Source organism: Psittacula echo (assembly GCF_963264785.1).
Source record: "Psittacula echo genome assembly, contig: SCAFFOLD_79, whole genome shotgun sequence".
In the NCBI taxonomy this organism is placed as follows: domain Eukaryota; kingdom Metazoa; phylum Chordata; class Aves; order Psittaciformes; family Psittacidae; genus Psittacula; species Psittacula echo.
The window spans coordinates 109,689-131,036 of NW_027664259.1; the positions used below are offsets into that span (position 1 = coordinate 109,689).

At 55.7% G+C, this 21,348-nt stretch overlaps 1 protein-coding gene across 1 annotated transcript; it reads left to right on the forward strand.

Moving 5' to 3' along the window:
- Window positions 1-556: 556 nt before the first annotated feature.
- Window positions 557-19,542, forward strand: LOC308218230 (sodium/glucose cotransporter 2-like; the record flags this gene model as incomplete). Its single annotated transcript, XM_080639694.1, has 8 exons — window positions 557-562; window positions 1,652-1,787; window positions 2,626-2,733; window positions 3,700-3,850; window positions 6,349-6,517; window positions 6,627-6,842; window positions 15,753-15,846; window positions 19,460-19,542. 8 exons carry the CDS (start codon window positions 557-559, stop codon window positions 19,540-19,542), a joined length of 963 nt encoding a protein of 320 aa, XP_080495820.1.
- Window positions 19,543-21,348: the final 1,806 nt, after the last annotated feature.

Here is a 21,348-nt window from a genome sequence, read left to right on the forward strand (position 1 = left end):
AATGGGGTAATTAATGGGTAATTAATGGGTAATTAATGGGGTAATTAATGGGTAATTAATGGGTAATTAATGGGGTAATTAATGGATAATTAATGGGTAATTAATGGGTAATTAATGGGGTAATTAATGGGGTAATTAATGGGTAATTAATGGGGTAATTAATGGGTAATTAATGGGTAATTAATGGGTAATTAATGGGGTAATTAATGGGGCAATTAATGGGTAATTAATGTGGGAATTAATGGGGTATTTAATGGGGGAATCAATGGGTAATTAATGGGGGAATTAATGGGGGAATTAATGGGGGAATTAATGGGGTAATTAATGGGTAATTAATGGGGAATTAATGGGGGAATTAATGGGGGAATTAATGGGGGAATCAATGGGGGAATTAATGGGGGAATTAATGGGTAATTAATGGGGGAATTAATGGGAGAATTAATGGGGGAATTCATGGGGGAATTAATGGGGTAATGGGTAATTAATGGGGGAATTAATGGGGTAATGGGGTAATAGGGGAATGGGGGGAATGGGGGTGATGGGGGTAATGGGCGTAATGGGGGTAATAGGTTAATTAATGGGGGAATGGGGGAATGAGGGAATGGGAGTAATGAGGTAATTAATGGGGTAATTAATGGGGTAATGGGGGAATGGGGGAATGGGGGGAATGGGGGGAAATGGGGGGAATGGGGGAATGGGGGGAATGGGGGCCATTGATGCCCATTGATGCCCATTGATTCCCATTGATTCCCATTGGTGCCCATTGATTCCCATTAATGCCCATTGATTCCCATTGATTCCCATTGATGCCCATTGATGCCCATTGATGCCCATTGATGCCCATTGATTCCCATTGGTGCCCATTGATTCCCATTGGTGCCCATTGATTCCCATTGATTCCCATTGATGCCCATTGGTGCCCATTGATTCCCATTGATGCCCATTGATTCCCATTGGTGCCCATTGATTCCCATTGATGTCCATTGATGCCCATTGATTCCCATTGATGCCCATTGATGCCCATTGATGTCCATTGATGCCCATTGATTCCCATTGATGCCCATTGATTCCCATTAATGCCCATTGATTCCCATTGATTCCCATTGATGCCCATTGGTGCCCATTGATTCCCATTGATGTCCATTGATGCCCATTGATTCCCATTGATGCCCATTGATGCCCATTGATGCCCATTGATGCCCATTGATGCCCATTGATTCCCATTGATGTCCATTGATGCCCATTGATTCCCATTGATGCCCATTGATGTCCATTTATGCCCATTGATGCCCGTTGGTGCCCATTGGTCCCCATTGGACGCCACTGGGTGCCCATTGGGTGCCATTGCTCCCTATTGGACGCCATTGGGTGGCAATTAATGCCCATTGGATGTCATTGGGAGCCATTGGGTGCCCATTGATGCCCATTGGACGTCATTGGGTACCATTGGTTGTCACTGGGTGCCATTGGACAACCATTGGGTGCCATTGGGTGCCCATTGGGTGCCATTGGTCCCCATTGGGTGCCCTTGGATGCCCATTGGATGCCCATTGAAGCCCATTGGACACCATTGGGTGCCATTGGACACCATTAGGTGCCATTGGACGCCCATTGGGTGCCCATTGACACCCATGGGTGCCATGGGGTGCAGGTGATCGTGCAGCGGTGCCTGGCGGGGCGCTCGCTGGCGCACGTCCGGGCCGGCTGCGTCCTCTGCGGGTACCTGAAGGTGCTGCCCATGTTCCTGATGGTGCTGCCGGGCATGGCCGCGCGCGTGCTCTTCCCGGGTCAGCCCCACTGCGACCCATAGGGACCCATAGAGACCCATAGGGATCCATAGAGACCCATAGAGACCCCATAGAGACCCATAGAGACCCCATAGAGACCCATAGAGACCCCAGAGAGACCCATAGAGACCATAGAGACCCATAGGGACCCATAGAGACCCCATAGAGACCCATAGAGACCCCATAGAGACCCATAGAGACCTCATAGAGACCCCATAGAGACCCATAGAGACCCCATAGAGACCCATAGAGACCCATAGAGACCCCATAGAGACCCCATAGGGACCCATAGAGACCCATAGAGACCCATAGGGACCCAGAGAGACCCCACAGAGACCCCACAGAGACCTCATAGAGACCAATAGAGACCCATAGAGACCCATAGGGATCCATAGAGACCCATAGAGACCCCATAGAGACCCCACAGAGACCTCATAGAGACCCATAGAGACCCATAGAGACCCATAGGGATCCATAGAGCCCCCATAGAGACCCCATAGAGACCCCATAGAGACCCATAGAGACCCACAGAGACCCACAGCGACCCATAGGGACCCATAGGGACCCATAAAGACCCCATAGGGACCCCATAGAGACCCATAGAGACGCCATAGAGACCCATAGAGACCCCATGGAGACCCCATAGAGACCCATAGAGACCCATAGAGACCCACAGCGACCCATAGGGACCCATAGAGACCCATAGAGACCCCATAGGGACCCCATAGAGACCCCATAGAGACCCATAGAGACCCATAGAGACCCATAGAGACCCCATAGAGCCCCATAGCGCCCCATAGCAGGGGGCGCCTCTCCTGACCGCTTCGCTGCCCCCTAGAGGTCGTGGGGTGCGCGGACCCCCAGGGCTGCCTCCGCGCCTGCGGGAGCCCCGCGGGCTGCTCCAACGTGGCCTATCCCCGGCTGGTGCTGAGCCTGCTGCCCCCAGGTGCGCTATTAGGCGTTATTAGGGCGTTATTAGGCGTTATTAGGCGTTATTAGGGCGTTATTAGGCGTTATTAGGGCGTTATTAGGGGTTATTAGGCGCTATTAGGGGTTATTAGGGCGTTATTAGGGCGTTATTAGGCGGTGTAAGGCATTATTAGACGTTATTAGGCGTACTTAGGGAGGTATTAGGCGTTATTAGGGGTAATTAGGGCGTTATTAGGGGTTATTAAGGCATTATTAGGCGTTATTAGGGCGTTATTGGGGGTTACTTAGGCGTTATTAGGCGTTGTTAGAGCATTATCAGCTGCTTTTAGACCATTATTAGCCGCTATTAGGCCATTATTAGCGCTATTAGAACGATATTAGCCGCTATTAGAACGTTATTAGCCCATTATTAGCGCTATTAGAACGCTGTTAGCCGCTATTAGAACGCTATTAGACCATTATTAGCGCTATTAGAACTCTATTAGCGGTATTTAGAACACTATTAGCAGCTATTAGAACGCTATTAGCCGCTATTGGAACGTTATTAGCCCATTATTAGTGCTATTAGAACGCTATTAGCTCTATTAGAACGCTATTAGACCATTATTAACGCTATTAGAACGCTATTACCCGCTATTAGAACGCTATTAGCTGCTATTAGAACGCTATTAACCACTATTAGAACGTTATTACACCATTATTAACGCTATTAGAATGCTATTAACTGCTATTATAACGCTATTAGCGCTATTAGAACGTTATTAGCCCATTATTAGCGCTATTAGAACGCTATTAGCCGCTATTAGAACGTTATTAGCCCATTATTAGCGCTATTAGAACGCTATTAGCCGCTATTAGAACGTTATTAGCCCATTATTAGCGCTATTAGAACGCTATTAGCCGCTATTAGTGCGCTCTTAGGGGCTGTTCGGGGGGTGCTCTTCGCCCTTTTGGGGTGCTCTGACCCCCCTTTGCCCCCCAGGCCTCCGCGGGCTGATGCTGGCCGTGGTCCTGGCCGCCCTCATGTCCTCCTTGGCCTCCATCTTCTCCAGCGCCGGAGCCCTCTTCACCCTCGACATCTACCAGCGCCTGCGGCCCCGCGCCGGGCCCCGGCACCTGCTCATGGTCGGGAGGTAATGGGTCCGACCCATAAGTGTGGGGCTGAGGCCAAGCAATGGGGTTCAATGGGGAGCTCAACTCAATGGGATCCAATGGGGGCTCAGGACCCAATGGGGAGCTCAGGACCCAATGGGTCCCAATTGGGAGTTCAGGTCTACCCAATAGAACCCAATGGGAAGCCCAGCACCCAATGGGAAGCTCAGCACCCAATAGAACCCAATGGGGAGCTCAGCACCCAATGGGGAGCTCAGCACCCACTGGGACCCAATGGGGAGCTCAGCACCCAATGGGGAGCTCAGCACCCAATGGAACCCAATGGGGAGCTCAGCACCCAATGGGGAGCTCAGCACCCAATGGAACCCAATGGGGAGCTCAGCACCCAATGGGCCCCAATGGGGAGTTCAGGTCTACTCAATAGAACCCAATGGGGATGCTCAGCACCCAATAGAACCCAATGGGAAGCTCAGCACCCAATGGGTCCCAATGGGGAGCTCAGGACCCAATTGGGAACTCAGGACCCAATAGAACCCAATTGGGAGTTCAGGTCTACCTAATAGAACCCAATGGGGATGCTCAGCACCCAATAGAACCCAATGGGGAGCTCAGCACCCAATGGGTCCCAATGGGGAGCTCAGGACCCAATGGGCTCCAATGGGGAGCTCAGGACCCAATGGGTCCCAATGGGGAGCTCAGGACCCAATGGGGAACTCAGCACCCAATGGGACCCAATGGGGAGTTCAGGTCTACCCAATAGAACCCAATGGGGAGCTCAGCACCCAATGGGTCCCAATGGGGAGCTCAGGACCCAATGGGGAGCTCAGGACCCAACGGGGAGCTCAGCACCCAATGGGTCCCAATGGGGAGCTCAGGTCTACCCAATAGAACCCAATGGGAAGCTTAGCCCCCAATAGAACCCAATGGGAAGCTCAGCCCCCAATAGAACCCAATGGGGAGCTCAGCACCCAATGGGGAGCTCAGCCCCCAATAGAACCCAATGGGAAGCTCAGCACCCAATGGGACCCAATTGGGAGTTCAGGTCTACCCAATAGAACCCAATGGGAAGCTCAGCCCCCAATAGAACCCAATGGGGAGCTCAGCCCCCAATAGAACCCAATGGGGAGCTCAGCACCCAATGGGTCCCAATGGGGAGCTCAGCACCCAATGGGACCCAATTGGGAGTTCAGGTCTACCCAATAGAACCCAATGGGAAGCTCAGCCCCCAATAGAACCCAATGGGAAGCTCAGCCCCCAATAGAACCCAATGGGGAGCTCAGCCCCCAATAGAACCCAATGGGGAGCTCAGCACCCAATGGGTCCCAATGGGGAGCTCAGCACCCAATGGGACCCAATTGGGAGTTCAGGTCTACCCAATAGAACCCAATGGGAAGCTCAGCCCCCAATAGAACCCAATGGGGAGCTCAGCCCCCAATAGAACCCAATGGGAAGCTCAGGACCCAATGGAACCCAATGGGGAGCTCAGCACCCAATGGAACCCAATGGGGAGCTCAGCACCCAATGGGTCCCAATGGGGAGCTCAGCACCCAATGGGACCCAATTGGGAGTTCAGGTCTACCCAATAGAACCCAATGGGAAGCTCAGCCCCCAATAGAACCCAATGGGGAGCTCAGCACCCAATGGGGAGCTCAGCCCCCAATAGAACCCAATGGGAAGCTCAGGACCCAATGGGGAGCTCAGCCCCCAATAGAACCCAATGGGAAGCTCAGGACCCAATGGAACCCAATGGGGAGCTCAGGACCCAATGGAACCCAATGGGGAGCTCAGCCCCCAATAGAACCCAATGGGGAGCTCAGCACCCAATGGGGAGCTCAGCCCCCAATGGGTCCCAATGGGGAGCTCAGCACCCAATGGGACCCAATTGGGAGTTCAGGTCTACCCAATAGAACCCAATGGGAAGCTCAGCCCCCAATAGAACCCAATGGGGAGCTCAGCCCCCAATAGAACCCAATGGGAAGCTCAGCACCCAATGGGGAGCTCAGCCCCCAATAGAACCCAATGGGAAGCTCAGCACCCAATGGGACCCAATTGGGAGTTCAGGTCTACCCAATAGAACCCAATGGGGAGATCAGCCCCCAATAGAACCCAATGGGAAGCTCAGCCCCCAATAGAACCCAATGGGGAGCTCAGCCCCCAATAGAACCCAACGGGAAGCTCAGCCCCCAATAGAACCCAATGGGAAGCTCAGGACCCAATGGGGAGCTCAGCCCCCAATAGAACCCAATGGGAAGCTCAGCACCCAATGGGACCCAATTGGGAGTTCAGGTCTACCCAATAGAACCCAATGGGGAGCTCAGCCCCCAATAGAACCCAATGGGGAGCTCAGCCCCCAATAGAACCCAATGGGGAGCTCAGGACCCAATGGAACCCAATGGGGAGCTCAGCCCCCAATAGAACCCAATGGGAAGCTCAGCCCCCAATAGAACCCAACGGGAAGCTCAGCCCTCAACGGGCCCTCTCCCCCCGCCCCGGGCCGGGGGGGGTCCCTGCCCCATAGGCTCTGGGTGCTGGTGCTGGTGGGGCTGAGCCTGGCCTGGCTGCCGGTGGTGGAGGCAGCCCGGGGGGGGCAGCTCTTCGACTACATCCAAGCCATCGCCAGTTACTTGGCCCCCCCCGTGGCCGCCGTCTTCTTCCTCGCCGTCTTCTCCCCCCGCGTCAACGAGCCCGTGAGTGACCCCCACTTGGGGGGCACACAAGACCCCTAGGGAGCCCTATAGGGGTTTTTAACCCCCCCCTCCATCCCCCCCCCCCCCTCCCCTTTTCCTTGCCCTATAGGGAGCCTTTTGGGGCCTCTTGGGGGGGTTAGGGCTAGGCCTGGCCCGCTTGGTGCCGGAGGTAGCCCTAGGGCCGGGCACTTGTGGGGCGCCGGGGGGCTGCCCCCCATGGATCTGCGGCCTCCATTACCTGCACTTCGCCGCCCTCCTCTTCGTGGTCACCGGGCTCTGCGTGGGGGTCGTGTCCTTGGGGTACCCCCCCATAGGGCGGCAGCACGTGAGGGGCAATGGGGTTGTTATGGGGGCAATGGGGTTGTTATAGGGGCAATGGGGTTGTTATGGGGGGATGGGGTTGTTATGGGGGGATGGGGTTGTTATGGGGCAATGGGGTTGTTATGGGGGCAATGGGGTTGTTATGGGGGGGATGGGGTTGTTATGGGGGCAATGGGGTTGTTATGGGGCAATGGGGTTGTTATGGGGGCGATGGGGTTGTTATGGGGGCAATGGGGTTGTTATGGGGGGATGGGGTTGTTATGGGGCAATGGGGTTGTTATGGGGGGATGGGGTTGTTATGGGGGCGATGGGGTTGTTATGGGGGGAATGGGGTTGTTATGGGGGCGATGGGGTTGTTATGGGGGGATGGGGTTACTATGGGGGCGATGGGGTTGTTATGGGGGCAATGGGGTTGTTATGGGGCAATGGGGTTGTTATGGGGGGCAATGGGGTTGTTATGGGGGGGATGGGGTTGTTATGGGGGGGATGGGGTTGTTATGGGGGCAATGGGGTTGTTATGGGGCAATGGGGTTGTTATGGGGGCAATGGGGTTGTTATGGGGCAATGGGGTTGTTATGGGGGCAATGGGGTTGTTATGGGGCAATGGGGTTGTTATGGGGGGCAATGGGGTTGTTATGGGGCAATGGGGTTGTTATGGGGGCAATGGGGTTGTTATGGGGGGATGGGGTTGTTATGGGGGCAATGGGGTTGTTATGGGGGGATGGGGTTGTTATGGGGGCAATGGGGTTGTTATGGGGGGATGGGGTTTTTATGGGGCAATGGGGTTGTTATGGGGGCGATGGGGTTGTTATGGGGGGATGGGGTTGTTATGGGGGGCAATGGGGTTGTTATGGGGGGATGGGGTTGTTATGGGGGCAATGGGGTTGTTATGGGGGGATGGGGTTGTTATGGGGGGGATGGGGTTGTTATGGGGGGGATGGGGTTGTTATGGGGGCAATGGGGTTGTTATGAGGGGGATGGGGTTGTTATGGGGGGATGGGGTTGTTATGGGGGGATGGGGTTGTTATGGGGCAATGGGGTTGTTATGGGGGGATGGGGTTGTTATGGGGGGATGGGGTTGTTATGGGGGGGATGGGGTTGTTATGGGGGGATGGGGTTGTTATGGGGGGATGGGGTTGTTATGGGGGGCAATGGGGTTGTTATGGGGGCAATGGGGTTGTTATGGGGGGATGGGGTTGTTATGGGGGGCGATGGGGTTGTTATGGGGGCGATGGGGTTGTTATGGGGGCAATGGGGTTGTTATGGGGGCGATGGGGTTGTTATGGGGGCAATGGGGTTGTTATGGGGGCAATGGGGTTGTTATGGGGCGATGGGGTTGTTATGGGGGAATGGGGTTGTTATGGGGGCGATGGGGTTGTTATGGGGGGGATGGGGTTGTTATGGGGCAATGGGGTTGTTATGGGGCAATGGGGTTGTTATGGGGGGATGGGGTTGTTATGGGGCAATGGGGTTGTTATGGGGGGATGGGGTTGTTATGGGGCAATGGGGTTGTTATGGGGGCAATGGGGTTGTTATGGGGCAATGGGGTTGTTATGGGGCAATGGGGTTGTTATGGGGGCAATGGGGTTGTTATGGGGGGCAATGGGGTTGTTATGGGGCAATGGGGTTGTTATGGGGGGGATGGAGTTGTTATGGGGGCAATGGGGTTGTTATGGGGCAATGGGGTTGTTATGGGGGGAATGGGGTTGTTATGGGGGCAATGGGGTTGTTATGGGGGGAATGGGGTTGTTATGGGGGGATGGGGTTGTTATGGGGGCGATGGGGTTGTTATGGGGGGAATGGGGTTGTTATGGGGGCAATGGGGTTGTTATGGGGGGATGGGGTTGTTATGGGGGCGATGGGGTTGTTATGGGGGCAATGGGGTTGTTATGGGGCAATGGGGTTGTTATGGGGCGATGGGGTTGTTATGGGGGGCAATGGGGTTGTTATGGGGGCAATGGGGTTGTTATGGGGGGGATGGGGTTGTTATGGGTGGATGGGGTTGTTATGGGGGGGATGGGGTTGTTATGGGGCAATGGGGTTGTTATGGGGGGGATGGGGTTGTTATGGGGCAATGGGGTTGTTATGGGGGGATGGGGTTGTTATGGGGGGATGGGGTTGTTATGGGGGGGATGGGGTTGTTATGGGGCAATGGGGTTGTTATGGGGGGGATGGGGTTGTTATGGGGGGATGGGGTTGTTATGGGGGGGATGGGGTTGTTATGGGGGGATGGGGTTGTTATGGGGGGGATGGGGTTGTTATGGGGCAATGGGGTTGTTATGGGGGGATGGGGTTGTTATGGGGGGCAATGGGGTTGTTATGGGGGGATGGGGTTGTTATGGGGGCAATGGGGTTGTTATGGGGGGGATGGGGTTGTTATGGGGGCGATGGGGTTGTTATGGGGCGATGGGGTTGTTATGGGGCAATGGGGTTGTTATGGGGGGCAATGGGGTTGTTATGGGGGCAATGGGGTTGTTATGGGGGGCAATGGGGTTGTTATGGGGGCAATGGGGTTGTTATGGGGCAATGGGGTTGTTATGGGGGGATGGGGTTGTTATGGAGCAATGGGGTTGTTATGGGGCAATGGGGTTGTTATGGGGGGATGGGGTTGTTATGGGGGCAATGGGGTTGTTATGGGGCAATGGGGTTGTTATGGGGGGCGATGGGGTTGTTATGGGGGGCGATGGGGTTGTTATGGGGGCAATGGGGTTGTTATGGGGGGATGGGGTTGTTATGGGGGGCAATGGGGTTGTTATGGGGCAATGGGGTTGTTATGGGGGGATGGGGTTGTTATGGGGGGCGATGGGGTTGTTATGGGGGGCGATGGGGTTGTTATGGGGGCAATGGGGTTGTTATGGGGGGATGGGGTTGTTATGGGGGGGATGGGGTTGTTATGGGGCAATGGGGTTGTTATGGGGGGGATGGAGTTGTTATGGGGCAGTGGGGTTGTTATGGGGGGCAATGGGGTTGTTATGGGGGCAATGGGGTTGTTATGGGGGCAATGGGGTTGTTATGGGGCAATGGGGTTGTTATGGGGCGATGGGGTTGTTATGGGGGGATGGGGTTGTTATGGGGGCAATGGGGTTGTTATGGGGCAATGGGGTTGTTATGGGGGGGATGGGGTTGTTATGGGGCAATGGGGTTGTTATGGGGGGATGGGGTTGTTATGGGGGGATGGGGTTGTTATGGGGCAATGGGGTTGTTATGGGGCGATGGGGTTGTTATGGGGCGATGGGGTTGTTATGGGGGGAATGGGGTTGTTATGGGGGGATGGGGTTGTTATGGGGGCAATGGGGTTGTTATGGGGCAATGGGGTTGTTATGGGGCGATGGGGTTGTTATGGGGGCAATGGGGTTGTTATGGGGGGCGATGGGGTTGTTATGGGGGGAATGGGGTTGTTATGGGGGGGATGGGGTTGTTATGGGGCGATGGGGTTGTTATGGGGGCAATGGGGTTGTTATGGGGGGCGATGGGGTTGTTATGGGGGCAATGGGGTTGTTATGGGGGCAATGGGGTTGTTATGGGGGGATGGGGTTGTTATGGGGCGATGGGGTTGTTATGGGGGGGATGGGGTTGTTATGGGGCAATGGGGTTGTTATGGGGGGATGGGGTTGTTATGGGGCAATGGGGTTGTTATGGGGCAATGGGGTTGTTATGGGGGCAATGGGGTTGTTATGGGGCGATGGGGTTGTTATGGGGGGGATGGGGTTGTTATGGGGCAATGGGGTTGTTATGGGGGCGATGGGGTTGTTATGGGGCAATGGGGTTGTTATGGGGCAATGGGGTTGTTATGGGGCGATGGGGTTGTTATGGGGGCAATGGGGTTGTTATGGGGCAATGGGGTTGTTATGGGGGCGATGGGGTTGTTATGGGGCAATGGGGTTGTTATGGGGGCGATGGGGTTGTTATGGGGCAATGGGGTTGTTATGGGGGCAATGGGGTTGTTATGGGGCAATGGGGTTGTTATGGGGGGGATGGGGTTGTTATGGGGGGATGGGGTTGTTATGGGGGCGATGGGGTTGTTATGGGGCAATGGGGTTGTTACGGGGCGATGGGGTTGTTATGGGGCGATGGGGTTGTTATGGGGCAATGGGGTTGTTATGGGGGCGATGGGGTTGTTATGGGGGGGATGGGGTTGTTATGGGGCAATGGGGTTGTTATGGGGGCGATGGGGTTGTTATGGGGGCAATGGGGTTGTTATGGGGCAATGGGGTTGTTATGGGGGCAATGGGGTTGTTATGGGGCAATGGGGTTGTTATGGGGGCGATGGGGTTGTTATGGGGCAATGGGGTTGTTATGGGGGCAATGGGGTTGTTATGGGGGGCAATGGGGTTGTTATGGGGGCGATGGGGTTGTTATGGGGGCAATGGGGTTGTTATGGGGGCGATGGGGTTGTTATGGGGGGATGGGGTTGTTATGGGGGCAATGGGGTTGTTATGGGGCAATGGGGTTGTTATGGGGGGGATGGGGTTGTTATGGGGGCAATGGGGTTGTTATGGGGGCAATGGGGTTGTTATGGGGGCAATGGGGTTGTTATGGGGGGATGGGGTTGTTATGGGGGCGATGGGGTTGTTATGGGGGCGATGGGGTTGTTATGGGGGGATGGGGTTGTTATGGGGGCGATGGGGTTGTTATGGGGGCAATGGGGTTGTTATGGGGCAATGGGGTTGTTATGGGGGCAATGGGGTTGTTATGGGGGGATGGGGTTTTTATGGGGGGATGGGGTTGTTATGGGGCAATGGGGTTGTTATGGGGGGATGAGGTTGTTATGGGGCAATGGGGTTGTTATGGGGGCAATGGGGTTGTTATGGGGGCGATGGGGTTGTTATGGGGCAATGGGGTTGTTATGGGGGCGATGGGGTTGTTATGGGGGGATGGGGTTGTTATGGGGGGGATGGGGTTGTTATGGGGGCAATGGGGTTGTTATGGGGGGGATGGGGTTGTTATGGGGGCGATGGGGTTGTTATGGGGGCAATGGGGTTGTTATGGGGGGGATGGGGTTGTTATGGGGGCAATGGGGTTGTTATGGGGGGCAATGGGGTTGTTATGGGGGCAATGGGGTTGTTATGGGGGCAATGGGGTTGTTATGGGGGGCAATGGGGTTGTTATGGGGGCGATGGGGTTGTTATGGGGGGATGGGGTTGTTATGGGGGGATGGGGTTGTTATGGGGGCGATGGGGTTGTTATGGGGGGCAATGGGGTTGTTATGGGGGCGATGGGGTTGTTATGGGGGGATGGGGTTGTTATGGGGGGGATGGGGTTGTTATGGGGGCAATGGGGTTGTTATGGGGGCAATGGGGTTGTTATGGGGGCAATGGGGTTGTTATGGGGGGGATGGGGTTGTTATGGGGGCAATGGGGTTGTTATGGGGGGCAATGGGGTTGTTATGGGGGCAATGGGGTTGTTATGGGGGCAATGGGGTTGTTATGGGGGGCAATGGGGTTGTTATGGGGGCGATGGGGTTGTTATGGGGGCAATGGGGTTGTTATGGGGGCGATGGGGTTGTTATGGGGGGATGGGGTTGTTATGGGGGGGATGGGGTTGTTATGGGGGCAATGGGGTTGTTATGGGGCAATGGGGTTGTTATGGGGGGGATGGGGTTGTTATGGGGGGGATGGGGTTGTTATGGGGGCAATGGGGTTGTTATGGGGGGCAATGGGGTTGTTATGGGGGCAATGGGGTTGTTATGGGGGGGATGGGGTTGTTATGGGGGGGATGGGGTTGTTATGGGGGCAATGGGGTTGTTATGGGGGGATGGGGTTGTTATGGGGGGCAATGGGGTTGTTATGGGGGCAATGGGGTTGTTATGGGGGGGATGGGGTTGTTATGGGGGGGATGGGGTTGTTATGGGGGCAATGGGGTTGTTATGGGGGGCAATGGGGTTGTTATGGGGGCAATGGGGTTGTTATGGGGGGGATGGGGTTGTTATGGGGGGGATGGGGTTGTTATGGGGGCAATGGGGTTGTTATGGGGGCGATGGGGTTGTTATGGGGGGGATGGGGTTGTTATGGGGGCGATGGGGTTGTTATGGGGGGGATGGGGTTGTTATGGGGGGGATGGGGTTGTTATGGGGGGGATGGGGTTGTTATGGGGGCAATGGGGTTGTTATGGGGGCAATGGGGTTGTTATGGGGGGATGGGGTTGTTATGGGGGCGATGGGGTTGTTATGGGGGCGATGGGGTTGTTATGGGGGCGATGGGGTTGTTATGGGGGGATGGGGTTGTTATGGGGGCGATGGGGTTGTTATGGGGGCAATGGGGTTGTTATGGGGCAATGGGGTTGTTATGGGGGCAATGGGGTTGTTATGGGGGGATGGGGTTTTTATGGGGGGATGGGGTTGTTATGGGGCAATGGGGTTGTTATGGGGGGATGGGGTTGTTATGGGGCAATGGGGTTGTTATGGGGGGATGAGGTTGTTATGGGGCAATGGGGTTGTTATGGGGGCAATGGGGTTGTTATGGGGGCGATGGGGTTGTTATGGGGCAATGGGGTTGTTATGGGGGCGATGGGGTTGTTATGGGGGCGATGGGGTTGTTATGGGGGCGATGGGGTTGTTATGGGGGGCAATGGGGTTGTTATGGGGGGATGGGGTTGTTATGGGGCAATGGGGTTGTTATGGGGGCAATGGGGTTGTTATGGGGGGATGGGGTTGTTATGGGGGGCAATGGGGTTGTTATGGGGGCGATGGGGTTGTTATGGGGGCGATGGGGTTGTTATGGGGGCAATGGGGTTGTTATGGGGGGCAATGGGGTTGTTATGGGGGGATGGGGTTGTTATGGGTGGCAATGGGGTTGTTATGGGGCAATGGGGTTGTTATGGGGCAATGGGGTTGTTATGGGGGGATGGGGTTGTTATGGGGGGATGGGGTTGTTATGGGGCAATGGGGTTGTTATGGGGGCAATGGGGTTGTTATGGGGCAATGGGGTTGTTATGGGGGGGATGGGGTTGTTATGGGGGCGATGGGGTTGTTATGGGGGCGATGGGGTTGTTATGGGGGCGATGGGGTTGTTATGGGGGGATGGGGTTGTTATGGGGGGGATGGGGTTGTTATGGGGGCAATGGGGTTGTTATGGGGGGGATGGGGTTGTTATGGGGGCAATGGGGTTGTTATGGGGGGATGGGGTTGTTATGGGGGGGATGGGGTTGTTATGGGGGGATGGGGTTGTTATGGGGGGCAATGGGGTTGTTATGGGGGGATGGGGTTGTTATGGGGGCGATGGGGTTGTTATGGGGGGCAATGGGGTTGTTATGGGGGGATGGGGTTGTTATGGGGGCGATGGGGTTGTTATGGGGGCAATGGGGTTGTTATGGGGGGGATGGGGTTGTTATGGGGGCAATGGGGTTGTTATGGGGGGATGGGGTTGTTATGGGGGCGATGGGGTTGTTATGGGGGGGATGGGGTTGTTATGGGGGGATGGGGTTGTTATGGGGGCAATGGGGTTGTTATGGGGGCAATGGGGTTGTTATGGGGGGGATGGGGTTGTTATGGGGGGGATGGGGTTGTTATGGGGGCAATGGGGTTGTTATGGGGGGATGGGGTTGTTATGGGGCGATGGGGTTGTTATGGGGGCAATGGGGTTGTTATGGGGGAATGGGGTTGTTATGGGGCAATGGGGTTGTTATGGGGGGCAATGGGGTTGTTATGGGGGGATGGGGTTGTTATGGGGCAATGGGGTTGTTATGGGGGCAATGGGGTTGTTATGGGGGGATGGGGTTGTTATGGGGGGGATGGGGTTGTTATGGGGGGATGGGGTTGTTATGGGGGGCAATGGGGTTGTTATGGGGGCAATGGGGTTGTTATGGGGGGATGGGGTTGTTATGGGGGGGATGGGGTTGTTATGGGGGCAATGGGGTTGTTATGGGGCAATGGGGTTGTTATGGGGGGATGGGGTTGTTATGGGGGGGATGGGGTTGTTATGGGGGCAATGGGGTTGTTATGGGGGGGATGGGGTTGTTATGGGGGGCAATGGGGTTGTTATGGGGGCAATGGGGTTGTTATGGGGGGGATGGGGTTGTTATGGGGGGGATGGGGTTGTTATGGGGGCAATGGGGTTGTTATGGGGGGCAATGGGGTTGTTATGGGGGCAATGGGGTTGTTATGGGGGGGATGGGGTTGTTATGGGGGGGATGGGGTTGTTATGGGGGCAATGGGGTTGTTATGGGGGCGATGGGGTTGTTATGGGGGGGATGGGGTTGTTATGGGGGCGATGGGGTTGTTATGGGGGGGATGGGGTTGTTATGGGGGGGATGGGGTTGTTATGGGGGCAATGGGGTTGTTATGGGGGCAATGGGGTTGTTATGGGGGGGATGGGGTTGTTATGGGGGCAATGGGGTTGTTATGCGGGGCAATGGGGTTGTTATGGGGGGGATGGGGTTGTTATGGGGGCAATGGGGTTGTTATGGGGGGGATGGGGTTGTTATGGGGGCAATGGGGTTGTTATGGGGGCAATGGGGTTGTTATGGGGGGCAATGGGGTTGTTATGGGGGGCAATGGGGTTGTTATGGGGGCGATGGGGTTGTTATGGGGGGATGGGGTTGTTATGGGGGGGATGGGGTTGTTATGGGGGCAATGGGGTTGTTATGGGGGGGATGGGGTTGTTATGGGGCAATGGGGTTGTTATGGGGCAATGGGGTTGTTATGGGGGGGATGGGGTTGTTATGGGGCAATGGGGTTGTTATGGGGCAATGGGGTTGTTATGGGGGCAATGGGGTTGTTATGGGGGCAATGGGGTTGTTATGGGGGGGATGGGGTTGTTATGGGGGCAATGGGGTTGTTATGGGGCGATGGGGTTATTATGGGATGGATTGGGTTTATTATGGGGCCAAGGGGTTTCTTATGGGGGGTATCCGGGTATTGGGGGGTCCCCATAGGTGGGACACCCCCCCCCCCAACCCCCCCATGTCCCCCCCCCAGCTCCATCGCTTGGTCTTCAGCCTCCGCCATAGCCAAGAGCCCCGCATTGACCTGGACCAGGAGGAGCCCAAGGCCGGGGACCTCCAGCTCCACGGTACGGGACCCACAAGTGGGGGGCAAGGCCCCCCCAGCCCCATAGCGATGGGCCCAATGTGTCCCCAGCCCCATAGCAATGGATACAGCCCCATAGCAATGGGCCCAATGTGCCCCTGCCCCATAGTAAAGGGTCCAGCCCCATAGCAATGGGCCCAATGTGCCCCTGCCCCATAGTAAAGGGTCCAGCCCCATAGCAATGGGCCCAATGTGTCCCTGCCCCATAGCAATGGATACAGCCCCATAGCAATGGGCCCAATGTGCCCCTGCCCCATAGTAAAGGGTCCAGCCCCATAGCAATGGGCCCAATGTGCCCCTGCCCCATAGTAAAGGGTCCAGCCCCATAGCAATGAGGCCCAATGTGTCCCCAGCCCCATAGCGATGGGGCCAATGTGCCCCTGCCCCATAGTAAAGGGTCCAGCCCCATAGCAATGGGACCCAATGTGTCCCCAGCCCCATAGCGATGGGCACAATGTGCCCCTGCCCCATAGTAAAGGGTCCAGCCCCATAGCAATGGGACCCAATGTGCCCCCAGCCCCATAGCAATGGGCCCAATGTGCCCCTGCCCCATAGTAAAGGGTCCAGCCCCATAGCAATGGGACCCAATGTGCCCCCAGCCCCATAGCAATGGGCCCAATGTGCCCCTGCCCCATAGTAAAGGGTCCAGCCCCATAGCAATGGGACCCAATGTGTCCCAGCCCCATAGCAATGGGCCCAATGTGTCCGCAGCCCCATAGCAATGGGCCCAATGTGTCCGCAGCCCCATAGCAATGGGCCCAATGTGTCCCCAGCCCCATAGCAATGGGCCCAATGTGTCCGCAGCCCCATAGCAATGGGCCCAATGTGTCCCCAGCCCCATAGCGATGGGCCCAATGTGTCCCCAGCCCCATAGCAATGGGCCCAATGTGCCCCTGCCCCATAGTAAAGGGTCCAGCCCCATAGCAATGGGCCCAATGTGTCCCCAGCCCCATAGCAATGGATACAGCCCCATAGCAATGAGGCCCAATGTGTCCCCAGCCCCATAGCGATGGGCCCAATGTGCCCCCAGCCCCATAGCAATGGGCCCAATGTGCCCCTGCCCCATAGTAAAGGGTCCAGCCCCATAGCAATGGGACCCAATGTGTCCCCAGCCCCATAGCAATGAGGCCCAATGTGTCCCCAGCCCCATAGCGATGGGCCCAATGTGTCCCCAGCCCCATAGCGATGGGCCCAATGTGCCCCCAGCCCCATAGCAATGGGCTCAATGTGCCCCTGCCCCATAGTAAAGGGTCCAGCCCCATAGCAATGGGACCCAATGTGTCCCCAGCCCCATAGTAAAGGGTCCAGCCCCATAGCAATGGGACCCAATGTGTCCCCAGCCCCATAGCGATGGGCCCAATGTGTCCCCAGCCCCATAGCAATGGGCCCAATGTGCCCCTGCCCCATAGTAAAGGGTCCAGCCCCATAGCAATGGGACCCAATGTGTCCCCAGCCCCATAGCGATGGGCCCAATGTGTCCCCAGCCCCATAGCAATGGGCCCAATGTGCCCCTGCCCCATAGTAAAGGGTCCAGCCCCATAGCAATGGGCCCAATGTGTCCGCAGCCCCATAGCAATGGGCCCAATGTGTCCCCAGCCCCATAGCAATGGGCCCAATGTGTCCCCAGCCCCATAGCAATGGATACAGCCCCATAGCAATGAGGCCCAATGTGTCCCCAGCCCCATAGCAATGGGCCCAATGTGTCCCCCCAGGCCCATAGCGATGGGCTCCATGTGTCCCCCCAGCCCCATAGCGATGGGCCCAATGTGCCCCCAGCCCCATAGCGATGGGCCCAATGTGTCCCCCCAGCCCCATAGCAATGGATACAGCCCCATAGCAATGAGGCCCAATGTGTCCCCAGCCCCATAGCGATGGGCCCAATGTGCCCCCCCAACTCCATAGCAATGGGGCCAATGTGTCCCCAGCCCCATAGCAATGGATACAGCCCCATAGCAATGAGGCCCAATGTGCCCCCAGCCCCATAGCAATGGGGCCCAATGCTTCCCCCCAGCCCCATAGCAATGGGTCCAGCCCCATAGCAATGGGACCAATATGTCCCCAGCCCCATAGCAATGGAGCCCAATGCTTCCCCCCAGCCCCATAGCAATGGGTCCAGCCCCATAGCAATGGGACCCAATGTGTCCCCAGCCCCATAGCAATGGGCCCAATGTGTCCCCCCAGCCCCATAGCGATGGGCCCAATGTGACCCCAGCCCCATAGCAATGGGGCCCAATGCTTCCCCCCAGCCCCATAGCAATGGGTCCAGCCCCATAGCAATGGGACCAATATGTCCCCAGCCCCATAGCAATGGGGCCCAATGCTTCCCCCCAGCCCAATAGCAATGGGTCCAGCCCCATAGCAATGGGACCAATATGTCCCCAGCCCCATAGCAATGGGGCCCAATGCTTCCCCCCAGCCCCATAGCAATGGGTCCAGCCCCATAGCAATGGGACCCAATGTGTCCCCAGCCCCATAGCGATGGGCCCAATGTGTCCCCAGCCCCATAGCGATGGGCCCAATGTGTCCCCAGCCCCATAGCAATGGGCCCAATGTGTCCCCAGCCCCATAGCAATGGGGCCCAATGTGTCCCCCCAGCCCCATAGCAATGGGCCCAATGTGTCCCTGCCCCATAACAATGGGGCCAGCCCCATAGCAACAGGCCCAATGTGTCCCAGCCCCACAGCAATGGGTCCAGCCCCATAGCAATGAGGCCCAATGTGTCCCAGCCCCATAGCAATGGGCCCAGCCCCATAGCAATAGGGCCCAATGTCCCAGTTAAGCCGTCAATGGGGCCCAGCTCAACCAATGGGAGCCTACCCCAACCCATCAATGGGACCCAGCTCAACCAATGGGAGCCCACCCCAACCCATCAATGGGACCCAGCTCAACCAATGGGAGCCCAGCTCAACCCATCAATGGGACCCAGCTCAACCAATGGGAGCCCACCCCAACCCATCAATGGGATCCAGCTCAACCAATGGGAGCCCAGCTCAACCCATCAATGGGACCCAGCTCAACCAATGGGAGCCCACCCCAACCCATCAATGGGATCCAGCTCAACCAATGGGAGCCCACCCCAACCCATCAATGGGACCCAGCTCAACCAATGGGAGCCCACCCCAACCCATCAATGGGACCCAGCTCAACCAATGGGAGCCTACCCCAACCCATCAATGGGACCCAGCTCAACCAATGGGAGCTCACCCCAACCCATCAATGGGACCCAGCTCAACCAATGGGAGCCCAGCTCAACCCATCAATGGGACCCAGCTCAACCAATGGGAGCCCACCCCAACCCATCAATGGGATCCAGCTCAACCAATGGGAGCCCACCCCAACCCATCAATGGGACCCAGCTCAACCAATGGGAGCCCACCCCAACCCATCAATGGGACCCAGCTCAACCAATGGGAGCCCAGCTCAACCCATCAATGGGGCCAATGGGTTTTGGGGGGCCCCAGACCTGATTCCCCCCCCCCCATTCCCAGATGTGGAAGCGGAGCCATCGCGCTATGGGGCAGAGGGACCCGGCTATGGGGCAGAGGGGCCCGGCTATGGGGCAGAGGGGCCCGGCTATGGGGCTATGGGCCCCGAAGACCCAGTGTGGAAGCGGGTGGTGGACGTCAATGCCCTCATCCTGATGGCAGTCGCTGTGTTCCTATGGGGGTACTTTGCATAGGATCCAAGTGGGGCCAAATGGGCCCCAAAATGACCCAAAACCCCCCATCAATGGGTCAAAAATGACATTAAAAGCGGTCAAATGAGCCCAAAATGACCCAAAACGAGCCTGGAAGCTGCTCAAATGATGGATAAATGCCCCAAAATGAGCCCAAAGCACCCCAAAATGGACAAAAATGCCCCCAAAATGAGCCCAAACCGCCCCAAAATGGACAAAAATGCCCCAAAATGAGCCCAAACCACCCCAAAATGGACAAAAATGCCCCAAAATGAGCCCAAAGCACCCCAAAATGGACAAAAATGCCCCAAAATGAGCCCAAAGCACCCCAAAATGGACAAAAATGCCCCAAAATGAGCCCAAACCGCCCCAAAATGGACAAAAATGCCCCAAAATGAGCCCAAACCGCCCCAAAATGGACAAAAATGCCCCAAAATGAGCCCAAACCACCCCAAAATGGACCAAAATGCCCCAAAATGAGCTCAAACCACCCCAGAATTGACCAAAATGACCCAAAATGAGCCCAAAATTGACCAAATGCCCCAAAATCGACCAAAATGCCCCAAAATCAGCCCAAAATTGACCAAAACGCCCCAAAATGAGCCCAAACCGCCCCAAAATTGACCAGAATGCCCCAAAATGAGCCCAAAATTGACCAATTTGCCCCAAAATGAGCCCAAAATTGACCAAAATGCCCCAAAATGAGCCCAAACGACCCAAAATTGACCAAAACGCCCCAAAATGAGGCCAAACCGCCCCAAAATGGACAAAAATGCCCCAAAATGAGCCCAAACCGCCCCAAAATGGACAAAAATGCCCCAAAATGAGCCCAAACCGCCCCAAAATGGACAAAAATGCCCCAAAATGAGCTCAAACCACCCCAGAATTGACCAAAATGACCCAAAATGAGCCCAAAATTGACCAAATGCCCCAAAATCGACCAAAATGCCCCAAAATCAGCCCAAAATTGACCAAAACGCCCCAAAATGAGCCCAAACCGCCCCAAAATTGACCAGAATGCCCCAAAATGAGCCCAAAATTGACCAATTTGCCCCAAAATCAGCCCAAAATTGACCAAAATGCCCCAAAATGAGCCCAAACGACCCAAAATTGACCAAAACGCCCCAAAATGAGCCCAAACTGCCCCAAAATTGACCAAAACACCCCAAAATGAGGCCAAACCGCCCCAAAATTGACCAAAATGCCCCAAAATGAGCTCAAACCACTCCAAAATTCACCAAAATGCCCCAAAATGAGCCCAAACTAACCCAAAATTGACCAAAATGCCCCAAAATGAGCTCAAACCACTCCAAAATTCACCAAAATGCCCCAAAATGAGCCCAAACCACCCCAAAATGGACAAAAATACCCCAAAATGAGCCCAAACGACCCAAAATTGACCAAAATGCCCCAAAATGAGCCCAAACCACCCCAAAATGGACAAAATTACCCAAAAATGAGCCCAAACGACCCAAAATTGACCAAAATGCCCCAAAATGAGCTCAAACCACCCCAAAATGGACAAAAATACCCCAAAATGAGCCCAAACGACCCAAAATTGACCAAAACACCCCAAAATGAGGCCAAACCGCCCCAAAATTGACCAAAATGACCCAAAATGAGCTCAAAGCACCCCAAAATTGACCAAAATGCCCCAAAATGAGCCCAAACCAACCCAAAATGGACAAAAATACCCCAAAATGAGCCCAAACTGCCCCAAAATTGACCAAAACGCCCCAAAATGAGCCCGAACCCCCAAATATGGTAAAAACACCCCAAAGAAGCCCCAAAAAATCGACTAAAAAGCCC